General features: G+C 47.0%; 1 protein-coding gene across 1 annotated transcript in view; it reads right to left on the bottom strand.

Moving 5' to 3' along the window:
* Positions 1-13,438, bottom strand: part of LOC308333048 (glutamate receptor ionotropic, delta-1-like) — a gene marked incomplete at both ends in the record, with an annotated part of 71,671 nt that overhangs the window by 1,073 nt on the left and 57,160 nt on the right. Inside the window, 11 exons of the mRNA XM_080789245.1 lie at positions 620-795; positions 1,704-1,899; positions 3,276-3,414; positions 4,177-4,445; positions 5,959-6,029; positions 6,969-7,043; positions 8,291-8,413; positions 9,097-9,198; positions 9,753-9,872; positions 10,746-10,907; positions 12,192-12,368. Coding sequence (XP_080645371.1) covers positions 620-795; positions 1,704-1,899; positions 3,276-3,414; positions 4,177-4,445; positions 5,959-6,029; positions 6,969-7,043; positions 8,291-8,413; positions 9,097-9,198; positions 9,753-9,872; positions 10,746-10,907; positions 12,192-12,368 — 1,610 coding nt within the window. The remainder of the gene's footprint in view (positions 1-619; positions 796-1,703; positions 1,900-3,275; positions 3,415-4,176; positions 4,446-5,958; positions 6,030-6,968; positions 7,044-8,290; positions 8,414-9,096; positions 9,199-9,752; positions 9,873-10,745; positions 10,908-12,191; positions 12,369-13,438) is intronic.

The raw sequence follows: 13,438 nt of genomic DNA, 5'->3' as shown, positions 1-13,438 counted from the left end.
AGTATGTTGTACTGTTTGTAATGTCTCTGAGAGCTTTTATCATCTGCTGTAAAACTAAGTGCCCAGTTTGGGGACATATGAATAAACTTGACCTTGACCTTGATGGTTCAACATTTAACTGATAGGATTTTATGAAGCAATGGAACATTCTTTTCCCCCTGTATTAAAAGGTGTTAAAAGTGGTTAAATGTTAACTTTATAAATGTGCAGATACTCTGTCATGTTGATGTGTTTACTTAATGTTTTGCACATTAAGCTGATTATCTGAGGATCCCCAAAAAACTAACACAAACTAAACCATAAACACCAGTTGTCTTTGCGCAGAATGTTCTGTTGCATGCACGCATACACGTGCGTGCGCGTGTGTGTGTGCGTGCGTGCGTGCGTGCGTGCGTGCATGCATGCGTGCGTGCGTGTGTGCGCGTGTGTGCGTGCGTGCATGCGTGCGTGCGTGCGTGCGTGTGTGCGCGTGCGTGCGTGCGTGCGTGCGTGCGTGCATACGTGCGTGCGTGCGTGCGTGCGTGCGTGCGTGCGTGCGCGAGCGTGCGTGTGTGTGTGTGTGTGTGCGTGCGTGCGAGCGTGCGTGTGTGCGTGCGTGTGTGCGCGAGCGTGCGTGTACCTGTGTGACAGGATGTCCCTATAAGGGCTTCCGTGCTGCAGGGCGAGGCCGTATCCCTGGCTGCTGATTGGTCGAGGCGATCCGTGGGTTGCCGTGACGACGCAGTCCGGGTCCGTCAGCGCCGCGTACTGCAGTACCGCCAAGTCCCACAGGAGGGCGTAGTTCTGCTGTTTGACCTGCAGGCTCAGGCACATGGGCACAGACACACACACACACACACACAGACACAGACACACACACACACACACACACACACACACACACACACACACACACACACACACACACACACACACACACACACACACACACACACACACACACACACGCACACGCAGTTAGCCATGGTCCTACAGGAAGGCATCGGACTGTGTCCGTACCTACACACACATGCGTGCACAAACGAGTGTACAGGCACACAGTTAGACATGATTACACCTGCTGTCTGGCTCTGATGATAACAAACACGTACATGTGTACACACACACACACACACACACACACACACATACATGCGCGCGCAGACAGAGAACCTGGGCTGTGTGCTCCCTTCCCCATTAGCGGAGCCATCAAACACACGGCAGAGCAGGGTGTGTGTGTGTGTGTGTGTGTGTGTGTGTGTGTGTGTGTGTGTGTGTGTGTGTGTGTGTGTGTGTGTGTGTGTGTGTGTAATGGTGCATGGCTGTATTGAAAATGCAGCAGACAGTGATAATATTGCTAATGAGACAGACAGACAGACAGACAAATCACACACAAAAAAACCCTGCATCTTTCATCACAAAATGGAGGGTCTAATAATAATGCTACCTTGTGTATTCCCTCGTCAGGGCTGGTACAGTACAGATTAATGCTACCTTGTGTATATTCCCTGGTCAGGGCTGAGTACAGTACAGATTAATGCTACCTTGTGTATATTCCCCCACTAGTACAGTTTTGAGGGAATTCGTTTGCTTTCTGTATCTAAAAACAGTGTTTTGAGGGAATTTGTTTGCTTTCTGTATCTAAAAACAGTGTTTTGAGGGAATTCGTTTGCTTTCTGTATCTAAAAACAGTGTTTTGAGGGAATTCGTTTGCTTGATGCTACCTTGCGTATTCCCTCGTCAGGGCTGGCCACAGACGAGGCCATCCCTCCGTCCTTGCTGATCTGTGTCCATATATGGGCGTAGGCGGGGTCCTGCTCCAGGGCGTGGCTGCCCTTGTTCCGGAAGAACTCGTAGACGGGGGAGTGTCGCACGGTGCCGTAGGACAGCTCGCTCTGCCGGGACAGGTCCCGGAAGGACCTGGGGCGGACGGGATGAAGGTTATAGTTAAACCCATTCTGGGACAGGTCCCGGAAGGACCTGGGGCGGACGGGATGAAGGTTATAGTTAAACCCATTCTGACCTGAGATCAGTTTTTTTAGATTTATTTTTTTATCCCACGATTTTGTAACCCATTTTTCACCCCTGTGTCAATCATCTACTGTGATCCTGGGCTCTACACACCCTCCACCAACCTAGTCCCCATATATGGGGGACAAGGGGAGAGCAACGGACTTGAACTCATGCTTCCTTCATGCCTGAGTGTCCAAGTTGCTCCTTTACACCTGACAGAGGGGAGTTTCCCTGGTTGGACGTAGCGGGTGGAAGGAACACGTTATTCCAACCAGTTCCTTTCCCCTCCATCAGGCGCCCCGGCTGGCCAGGGGGAGGCAGTTTAGAGACCAGGATTACTGCATGTTTTTGTGAGGGTACCTACCCTAGGGGACACGGGGAGAACATGTGAGGGTATCTACCCTAGGGGACACGGGGAGAACATGTGAGGGTATCTACCCTAGGGGACACGGGGAGAACATGTGAGGGTATCTACCCTAGGGGACACGGGGAGAACATGTGAGGGTACCTACCCTAGGGGACACGGGGAGAACATGTGAGGGTACCTACCCTAGGGGACACGGGGAGAACATGTGAGGGTACCTACCCTAGGGGACACGGGGAGAACATGTGAGGGTACCTACCCTAGGGGACACGGGGAGAACATGTGAGGGTACCTACCCTAGGGGACACGGGGAGAACATGTGAGGGTACCTACCCTAGGGGACACGGGGAGAACATGTGAGGGTACCTACCCTAGGGGACAACATGCAAACTCCACACAGAAAGGCCCTTTCGCCAACCCCGCCTTCGGGGTTGGCGAGATCAGATTCTAACGAACAGAAGGAATGGTGGTTCTTTAACCCATTCTGACCTGAGATCAGATTCTAACGCACAGAAGAATGGCGGTTCTTTAATGCATTCTGACCTGAGATCAGATTCTAACGCACAGAAGGAATGGCGGTTCTTTAACTCATTCTGACCCGAGATCAGATTCAAAAAATGTTCTTTCTACGTCCTGACAGTTTTCCATATTCTGACCCGAGATCAGATTCTAAAAAAAATGTCTTCTACGTCAGTCGCTCTTCGATTTAAAAAAAATAGCAGACCTACAAGCTCGTAGCGCGCCACTCGGTGGCGCGCTATGAGCTTGTAGATCTGCTATTTCTCAATAGCTAAAGCATAAGGTAATGCTAACACCAAAAGGGGTTCCCGCCCAGAATGGGTTAAAGATGTTTGTGTGTGTGTGTGTGTGTGTGTGTGTGTGTGTGTGTGTGTGTGTGTGTGTGTGCGCGTGCGTATACCTGATGTGTGTGTCAGTGCGCGCGGCGGTCAGATAAGCCGTCAGGTTGGCTGTGTACGACGAACACACGATGAGAGCGAACATCCACCATGACGCCATGACCATCCTGACCGCTAGGGGGCGGTAGACACTGTCCACACCTACACACACACACGCACGCACCAACGCACATGCACATGCACATGCACACACACGCACACGCGCACGTGCGCACGCACGCACGCACGCACGCACGCACACATACACACACACACACACACACACACACACACATGCACACACAGAGAAAAGACAGACACTATTTCAAGTTTTGTTTATTTAATACATTGTTTAAGTCCCTTTAACGTATTACTAATAATTATTCTGAGCCTAAATCACCACTCCATGTCATTTTCTCCGTAAAATCTGAATCCCCCCCACCTTCCCCCACCCCTTTTCCCCTCACTGTATAGGTTTCTTTTCCCTTTTTACTTCCTTTATGATGAATTCCTGTTCTGTTCTTTAACTATATAGAAGTGTCTATTTGTACGTCTCTAAATGTTTTGATGAATTGAACAATGTGGACCCTGTTGTAAACAAGTGTAATGCTTCATTGGGTCGTCCACTCACAGTTGACAGTCTTTTGTATTGAGTTTGTTCTTGAAATGTTACTGTAATTCTGCAAAACTGTTAGTAAATATTTCAATCAATCAATCAATTCTGTCTGGCTTCAAAAGCAGTTTTAGCTGCAGTACCACAATGTCCTGAGTTAAGGGGGGGGCGCTGTGTACGCAAACTATTTCATCTTTGAGTCATTATAATACTGATATAGATAAACCCTGCAGGCCTGTTTCCATTCCATGCCAGCCAAACAAGTGAGTATACTTTAGTGCGTGCGTGCGTGCGTGCGTGCGTGCGCTCACCTTGCCGTACGAAGGCGCCGTAGACGAGCCATATGGCGTTGTGCAGCGACCCGCCCCCTCCTCCTCCTCCTCCCGGTGAATTGTGGGAGTTGTAGTTGTTTGAGGAGGAGGCGGAGAGCCTGTTGAGCAGGAAGATGACTCCGCCCACCACGGGGATGGCCGCGGCGACGCAGGCCCACACGGCGGGGTCAAAGGGCGCGAGCAGCGAGAACATGTCCAGCTGCTCCTCTGGTCTGCGGAGCAGGATGCCCACACTGTAGTCCATGTACCTGTAAATATATAAATACATATATGTTTAAATCCATCACACTGTAGTCCATGTACCTGTAAATATATAAATACATATATGTTTAAATACATCACACTGTAGTCCATGTACCTGTAAATATATAAATACATATATGTTTAAATACATCACACTGTAGTCCATGTACCTGTAAATATATAAATACATATGTGTTTAAATATATCACACTGTAGTCCATGTACCTGTAAATATATAAATACATATGTGTTTAAATACATCACACTGTAGTCCATGCACCTGTAAATATATAAATACATATGTGTTTAAATACATCACACTGTAGTCCATGTACCTGTAAATATATAAATACATATATGTTTCAATACATCACACTGTAGTCCATGCACCTGTAAATATATAAATACATATATGTTTAAATACATCACACTGTAGTCCATGCACCTGTAAATATATAAATACATCACACTGTAGTCCATGTACCTGTAAATATATAAATACATATATGTTTCAATACATCACACTGTAGTCCATGTACCTGTAAATATATAAATACATACTGATTCGAAACATACTGAAGCAGCAAGTGTGAAGGTCCCCATGTGAAATGCACTCCCCAGCTAGTTCACTCCACCTTTGTCTAAGTGTTTCCCCCCTAATAAAGTAGTCTGTATTTGTTTTCTCATGCCCCGCCATGTAAAGCACATTGCTTTACAGACACTTTATTATCTGTTGGGAAAAAAAAGTGTTATTGATTAAAGGGTAATACCACTCATTTTCAACATTTTTCTATGGATTTGTGTGGAAAACTGGAAATAATAAAAAGTCACCCCATTTTGTGTTGCCTAGAACTGGAGGTCTGACAAAAAACAGTAACAATATGAAGTACAGCTTTGTGATGTCACTGAGATGTACTTTTCAGACCTCCAGTTCTAGGCAACACAGGTATCAGTCAACAGGCCCGTCTAGAGTTTAAATGGACAGGTATCAGTCAACAGGCCCGTCTAGAGTTGAAATGGACAGGTATCAGTCAACAGGCCCGTCTAGAGTTTAAATGGACAGGTATCAGTCAACAGGCCCGTCTAGAGTTTAAATGGACAGGTATCAGTCAACAGGCCCGTCTAGAGTTCAAAAGGGAGACATCGAAGAGGAAAGATTGATGGGGAAGCATCAACATATGGAATGTCAGAACGCGTATATGGAGATCTACGGGTTTGAGGTCAGATGTAGAGTTTCTGGCCAATATTGATGACATCAGGGAGCTCCCTCCCTATTGATATCACGTGATGTCATGAGTCATGGCCATATATGGTCATGTTGGGATGACCGACCAAGCAACCAAGTGACCGTAAATGTACGTTTTCCACCTGCCGTCGCAATAAAGACATTACACTGTAGAACAGACAGACAGACAGACAGACAGACAGACAGACAGACAGACAGACAGACGGACGGACGGACGGACGGACGGACAGACGGACGGACGGACGGACGGACGGACAGACAGACAGACGTACCGTTTGGTGAAGTCCACTACGCTCTCTCTGTCTGGAGTGATAGTGATGGCTGAGACAGCAAGGTCTGCTTTCTGGGAGAGGAGAGACAGAACATGAGAACAACATTAGAACATTAGAACATGAGAACAACATTAGAACATGAGTTCATTAGAACATTGAGACAGCGAGGTCTGCTTGCTGGGAGAGGAGAGAGGGAACATGAGAACAACATTAGAACATGAGAACATGAGTTCATTAGAACATTGAGACAGTGAGGTCTGCTTTCTGGGAGAGGAGAGGCAGAACATGAGAACAACATTAGAACATTAGAACATGAGAACAACATTAGAACATGAGAACATGAGTTCATTAGAACATTGAGACAGCGAGGTCTGCTTGCTGGGAGAGGAGAGAACAGTACACTGTAAAATAATACATTAAACGTCACATCGTGAAAAAGTAATACGCTAATAGATTACATCATGAAGAAGGGATACATTAAACATTGCAATAATTCATTCAACATTAAACATGTATGCTTTCTAGGAGAGCTCATCACACAAATTAATACATTATTCATTAAACATTATACATTGTGCACAATTAATCATTAAACATTCATTCAACATGTGTTGTTCTGATGCAGATCAACATCAACACATGTTAACAACATGTTAAGCTCATGAATGATGCAACGTGTGTGTGTGTGTGTGTGTGTGTGTGTGTGTGTGTGTGTGTGTGTGAGAACGTGCGTGCATGCATAATGGTGTGGTGAGTCACATCGGTTAGCCTGTATCTGTGCAGGAACACACACACACACACACACACACACACACACACACACACACGCACACAAGATGGCAAAGTTTAAGAGGAGCTGTCCACTGGACCGTGGTGCTGAAAGTTGATTACTTTCACGTTAAAAAAGACTGTTCAAACACACACTGTGTGTGTGTGTGTGTGTGTGTGTGTGTGTGTGTGTGTGTGTGTGTGTGTGTGTGTGTGTGTGTGTGTGTGTGTGTGTGTCATACCTTATTGATGAGGTCACCAATCATGCCGTTCCACGATCCGTTTGGAAGCTGAGATCCATATTTACTGTCGGACACCTGGAAATATATAAAATACATCACATATACTGTCTGACACCTGGAAATATATAAAATACATCACTGTCTGACACTAAATACATATAATATATATAATTAATCATATTTAGTCTCTGACACCTGGAAATATACCTGGAAATATATTAAATACATCACTGTCTGACACCGGGAAATATAATCATAAAGTCATAAATATGAATGATATATGCAGAGCTGTCATTGGAGCCTAATATGAAGGTTCTACCACAATTTTGAAAAATCAATGCTGATAATTGGCGGCCATCTTGGATCATTAAATTAACATAATTATGGATTCCTCAGCCCAAAACGTCACAGGCTTCATACACACATAAAGTAACAACTGTGCTGTGCTCTGTCTGTGTTTCATGTCTTCATACACACATAAAGTAACAACTGTGCTGTGCTCTGTCTGTGTTTCATGGCTTCATACACACATAAAGTAACAACTGTGCTCTGTCTGTCTGTGTTTCATGTCTTCATACACACATAAAGTAACAACTGTTCTGTGCTCTGCCTGTGTTTCATGGCTTCATACACACATAAAGTAACAACTGTTCTGTGCTCTGTCTGTGTTTCATGTCTTCATACACACATAAAGTAACAACTGTGCTGTGCTCTGCCTGTTTCATGGCTTCATACACACATAAAGTAACAACTGTTCTGTGCTCTGCCTGTGTTTCATGTCTTCATACACACATAAAATAACAACTGTTCTGTGCTCTGCCTGTGTTTCATGGCTTCATACACACATAAAATAACAACTGTGCTGTGCTCTGTCTGTGTTTCATGGCTTCATACACACATAAAGTAACAACTGTGCTGTGCTCTGCCTGTTTCATGTCTTCATACACACACAAAGTAACAACTGTTCTGTGCTCTGCCTGTGTTTCATGGCCGCTCCAATGCTTTTCCAGTGGAAGTCACGTGGTTTGACCAAACACTTGTGTTTGATTGGGGGGAGGGGGGGGGGGGGGCAACCAAACAACCTAAAGGCCCTCTTTACAGGTGAGAGGTCGTGGGGGGTGAAAGGTCAACTGGTAAAGGTCCTCTTTAGAGGTGAGAGGTCGTGGGGGGTGAAAGGTCACTCTTTAGAGGTGAGAGGTCATGGGGGGTGAAAGGTCACCTGGTAAAGGCCCTCTTTACAGGTGAGAGGTCGTGGGGGGTGAAAGGTCACCCGGTAAAGGCCCTCTTTAGAGGTGAGAGGTCGTGGGGGGGTGAAAGGTCACCTGGTAAAGGTCGTAGCTGAAGCCCAGCAGTCTGGCCAGAGCGTCCAGGACGTCCACGGAGAACCCTTTGTAGCGTTTGGGCTGACCCAGGATGTTCTCCGCCACCATGACGAACGGCTCCTCCTGGTGGCAGGGAGACAAACAACAGCCTTCACTTTAACCCATTCTGACCCAGGATGTTCTCCGCCACCATGACGAACGGCTCCTCCTGGTGGCAGGGAGACAAACAACAGCCTTCACTTTAACCCATTCTGACCCAGGATGTTCTCCGCCACCATGACGAACGGCTCCTCCTGGTGGCAGGGAGACAAACAACAGCCTTCACTTTAACCCATTCTGACCCCGAGATCAGATTCTATAAAAAAATGTTCTTCGACATCCTGACAGTGTTCCTGAAAAAAGCCTATGTTTCTCTATGTCAGTCGTTGTTAGGTCTTTTCAAAATCAGCAGACCTACAAGCTCGTAGCGCGCCACTCGGTGGCGCGCTACGAGCTTGTAGATCTGCTATTTTTCAATATTATAATATTGGTTTCAGCCGTTTATTAATTCCACAACATGCAAACATGACCCTCTGTTATTACTTCAGTCTGAACTAGTGGCTCATTGCTTCAACACCAGTATAATTAAAGGCATTTGAAAAACCAGCAAAAAGAGCAGGTATAAGAGTTTGTTCACTGAATACACCTGTAATAATACTAAACAAGTAAACAAATACAGTAAAGTCATAGAGGTCATAGTTCAGAGGTCATACCAGTAAGCTGACCACACACAGGGTCATAGCGGTCATAGAGGTCAGAGGTCATACCAGTAAGGTGACCACTCGGAGGGTCAGGCCTTTCATTCCGCTCTCGATGCGAGTCTCCTTCAAGCTGCCGTTCAGGCCGTCGATAGAGTCCCATGTAGCTAACTGAGAGAGAGAGAGAGAGAGAGAGAGAGAGAGAGAGAGAGAGAGAGAGAGAGAGAGAGAGAAAGAGAGAGAGAGAGAGAGACAGACATAGGGTGAGAGGATTATATCTCCACTGGGAGGAGACCCCGGGGCAGACCAAGGACCAGATGGATTATATCTCCACTGGGAGGAGACCCCTGGGGCAGACCAAGGACCAGATGGATTATATCTCCACTGGGAGGAGACCAAGGACCAGATGGATTATATCTCCACTGGGAGGAGACCCCTGGGGCAGACCAAGGACCAGATGGATTATATCTCCACTGGGAGGAGACCCCGGGGCAGACCGAGGACCAGATGGATTATATCTCCACTGGGAGGAGACCAAGGACCAGATGGAGGAAACACATGGACTCACTGGCCTTGGAACGTCTCGGGATCCCCCCAGGAGGAAGTCACTAATGTTGCTCTGGAGGAGAGGGGAAGTCTGGAGCTCTCTGGTGGAGCTGTTGCCCCCGCGACCCGACTACGGATAAGCGGTTGAAGATGGTATTTATGAAGCGTATAAAACTCACCCTCTTCACGTCCTTCCCAAACGCTTCGCTGAAACTGGATCCCAGGATCTCGAAACGGACGTGAGAGTTGGAGCCGTTGGCGTTGAAGTCCATCAGCCCTGTAAGACCCGTTATGTTACCCTGAGGGAGAGAGAGAGATTCACTTTACATTACCCTGAGGGAGAGAGAGAGAGATATTCACTTTACATCACATTACCCTGAGGGTATAGTCTCTATCATACTGTGACAGCGCCCCCTACCTTCCCTATAGAGCGCCACAGTCCCGCCCCCCTTTCAGAAAAGCGAGTGGCCCAGGAAATGAAACCCCAATGCATTCTCCCATCGGCACTTCTAATATAATTTATTTAAAGACGGTTACGCCGCGGACAAAGCCAACTCGGATCGTGACAAATCTTGACAATGAACAAAATGTTTTGGGCCGATCAAATCATTAGAAAGAAGAAAAGAAAGTCAGGAGACAACACTATTTGTTTTGTCTTTCGTCTTATAAATTATTTGATCGGCCCCAAAACATTGTGTTCATTGTCATGATTCGTCACGATCCGAGTTGGCTTTGTCCGCGGCGTAACCGTCTTTAAATAAATTATATTAGAAGTGCCGATGGGAGAATGCATTGGGTTTCATTTCCTGGGCCACTCGTTGTTCTGAAAGGGGGCGGGACTGCGGCGCTCTATAGTGTCTATCATCCTGTGACAGCGCCCCCTACCTTCCCTGTAGTGTCTATCATCCTGTGACAGCGCCCCCTACCTTCCCTGTAGTGTCTATCATCCTGTGACAGCGCCCCCTACCTTCCCTGTAGTGTCTATCATACTGTGACAGCGCCCCCTACCTTCCCTGTAGTGTCTATCATCCTGTGACAGCGCCCCCTACCTTCCCTGTAGTCTCTATCATACTGTGACAGCGCCCCCTACCTTCCCTGTAGTGTCTATCATACTGTGACAGCGCCCCCTACCTTCCCTGTAGTGTCTATCATACTGTGACAGCGCCCCCTACCTTCCGGATGGCCTCCAGCATGCTCCAGCCTCCGTTCCAGGGCTTGGTGCTCTTCCGGATGCAGTTGAGACTGGCCATGCTGTGCCACTTCCTGTCCTCCAACTTCCTGTAGAAGGCGTCGGCCAACATCAGCACGCTGTCGTACAGGTAGAGGCTGGACACCTGGGGGGGCGAGAGAGAGAGAGAGAGAGAGATGTTAACTATAAAGTGAGAACGACAATACATTGTTAGGAAAACTGCCTCCCCCTGGCCCAGCCGGGGCGCCTGATGGAGGGGAAAAGGAACTGGTTGGAATAACGTGTTCCTTCCACGCGCTACTACGTCCAACCAGGGAAACTCCCCCCTGTCAGGTGTAAAGGAGCAACTTGGACACTCAGGCATGAAGGAAGCATGAGTTCAAGTCCGTTGCTCTCCCCTTGTCCCCCATATATGGGGACTAGGTTGGTCTCCCCTTGTCCCCCATATATGGGGACTAGGTTGGTCTCCCCTTGTCCCCGGGGACTAGGTTGGTCTCCCCATGTCCTCCATATATGGGGACTAGGTTGGTGGAGGGTGTGTAGAGCCCAGGATCACATTAGATGATTGACACGGGGTGAAAAATGGGTTTCAAAATCGTGGGATAAAAATATATATAACAAAAAAATACATCGTTAGGATGCACCTGGGACGTATCCTCAGTGATGTATCCCAAGGTCATCACCTGGGACGTATCCTCAGTGATAAATATACACTATAGCTGAATATAGGAGGGTCTGTTGTCCACTAGTCCCATCCTAACATTTTAAATGACGTTTTCAACGTCATTTAAAACAGCGCTACCTGGAGGTTGTGTCGGTATCTTTTTGTCCTAGTTTTAGTCGAGGAAAACAGCGCCACCTGTAGGTTGTGTCGGTATCTTTTCGTGCTAGTTTTAGTCGAGGAAAACAGCGCCACCTGTAGGTTGTGTCGGTATATTTTCGATCTAGTTTTAGTCGAGGAAAACAGCGCCACCTGTAGGTTGTGTCGTTATATTTTCGATCTAGTTTTAGTCGAGGAAAACAGCGCCACCTGTAGGTTGTGTCGGTATATTTTCGATCTAGTTTTAGTCGAGGAAAACAGCGCCACCTGTAGGTTGTGTCGGTATATTTTCGATCTAGTTTTAGTCGAGGAAAACAGCGCCACCTGCAGGTTGTGTCGGTATCTTTTAGTCCTAGTTTTAGTCGAGGAAAACAGCGCCACCTGTAGGTTGTGTCGGTATATTTTCGATCTAGTTTTAGTCGAGGAAAACAGCGCCACCTGTAGGTTGTGTCGGTATATTTTCGATCTAGTTTCAGTCGAGGAAAACAGCGCCACCTGCAGGTTGTGTCGGTATCTTTTAGTCCTAGTTTTAGTCGAGGAAAACAGCGCCACCTGTAGGTTGTGTCGGTATCTTTTAGTCCTAGTTTTAGTCGAGGAAAACAGCGCCACCTGTAGGTTGTGTCGGTATCCCTCCTGCGGGTCGCAGAGCAGCGAGGCGAAGCGGTGGTTGTGGCGGGAACAGCGAGCCCCGCCCCCCTCTCGCCACGGCGGGAAGATCTGGCGAATCACGGTCATGCGCCCCAGTGCACTGTGGGTAAGCTCCAGGATCTCAGAGTCGCTGATCTCCTATGGAGAGAGAGAGAGAGAGAGCGAGAGAGAGAGAGAGAGAGAGAGAGAGAGAGAGAGAGAGAGCGAGAGAGAGAGAGAGAGAGAGAGAGAGAGAGAGAGCGAGAGAGAGAGAGAGACCACAGGATGACTTTGCATAAACTGGCAGATTAATCTTTATTTGAATTGATTTTTCGCCACTGCTTTCCAAATGCCCCTGTGTGCGTGCGTGCGTGGGTGCATGCGTGCGTGGGTGCGTGCGTGCGTGCGTGCGTGCGTGCGTGCGTCAGCACACTGCAGTTGTGGTAAGTTATGTCCGGTAGTTAAGGCATGGCTCTATAAATTCTGCATGGGATTTTATTGCTTTACAAACAACAACTTTTACTCGACGGTGCAATTTAACACCAACTCTACCCATAACACCCTGACCCACCACGGCAAGGAGAAAGGTGCAATTTAAAGATGGAGAGCTGTGATTTTTTTTAACTTTTGTCATTGTCATACTTTTGTATGTGTCTATGGAGTTACCATTACTCTAATAGACCCCCAGGTGTTGTGTATGTGTCTATGGAGTTAACATTACTCTAATAAACCCCCAGGTGTTGTGTATGTGTCTATGGAGTTAACATTACTCTAATAAACCCCCAGGTGTTCTGTATGTGTCTATGGAGTTACCATTACTCTAATAGACCCCCAGGTGTTTTGTATGTGTCTATGGAGTTAACATTACTCTAATAGACCCCCAGGTGTTGTGCATCTTCATCCGATCGTTTGAGGCTTTGATGCCTCGGTATTCTCTTCTACAAGTTTGCTATTTCGTTCTAGAGAGCTTTTTCAGTCTTCTTTTCTAGATTAATCAGTTGAACTAGTTGTGTGTGAAAATACACCACAAGTGACTTAGTCTGTTTCTCCAAGAGTTCCCTTCCCCAGCGTAAAACTATCCCCCCAAAGCAAAGTAAAAAATTATGTAAAAGAAGCTTAATCCATCCCCGAAGCGAACGTAATCCAGTTGCAGGTACACAGGCTACTCCGAAAGTAGAGGAAGACCAGAACCTCGGATCCTCGCGGGATGTTGAAATAAATAAATAAAT

This window comes from Protomyctophum bolini (genome assembly GCF_963924005.1).
Source record: "Protomyctophum bolini genome assembly, chromosome: 18".
In the NCBI taxonomy this organism is placed as follows: domain Eukaryota; kingdom Metazoa; phylum Chordata; class Actinopteri; order Myctophiformes; family Myctophidae; genus Protomyctophum; species Protomyctophum bolini.
Note: the sequence above shows the minus strand (reverse complement) of the source record. Positions and strands in the feature narration are given on the sequence as shown.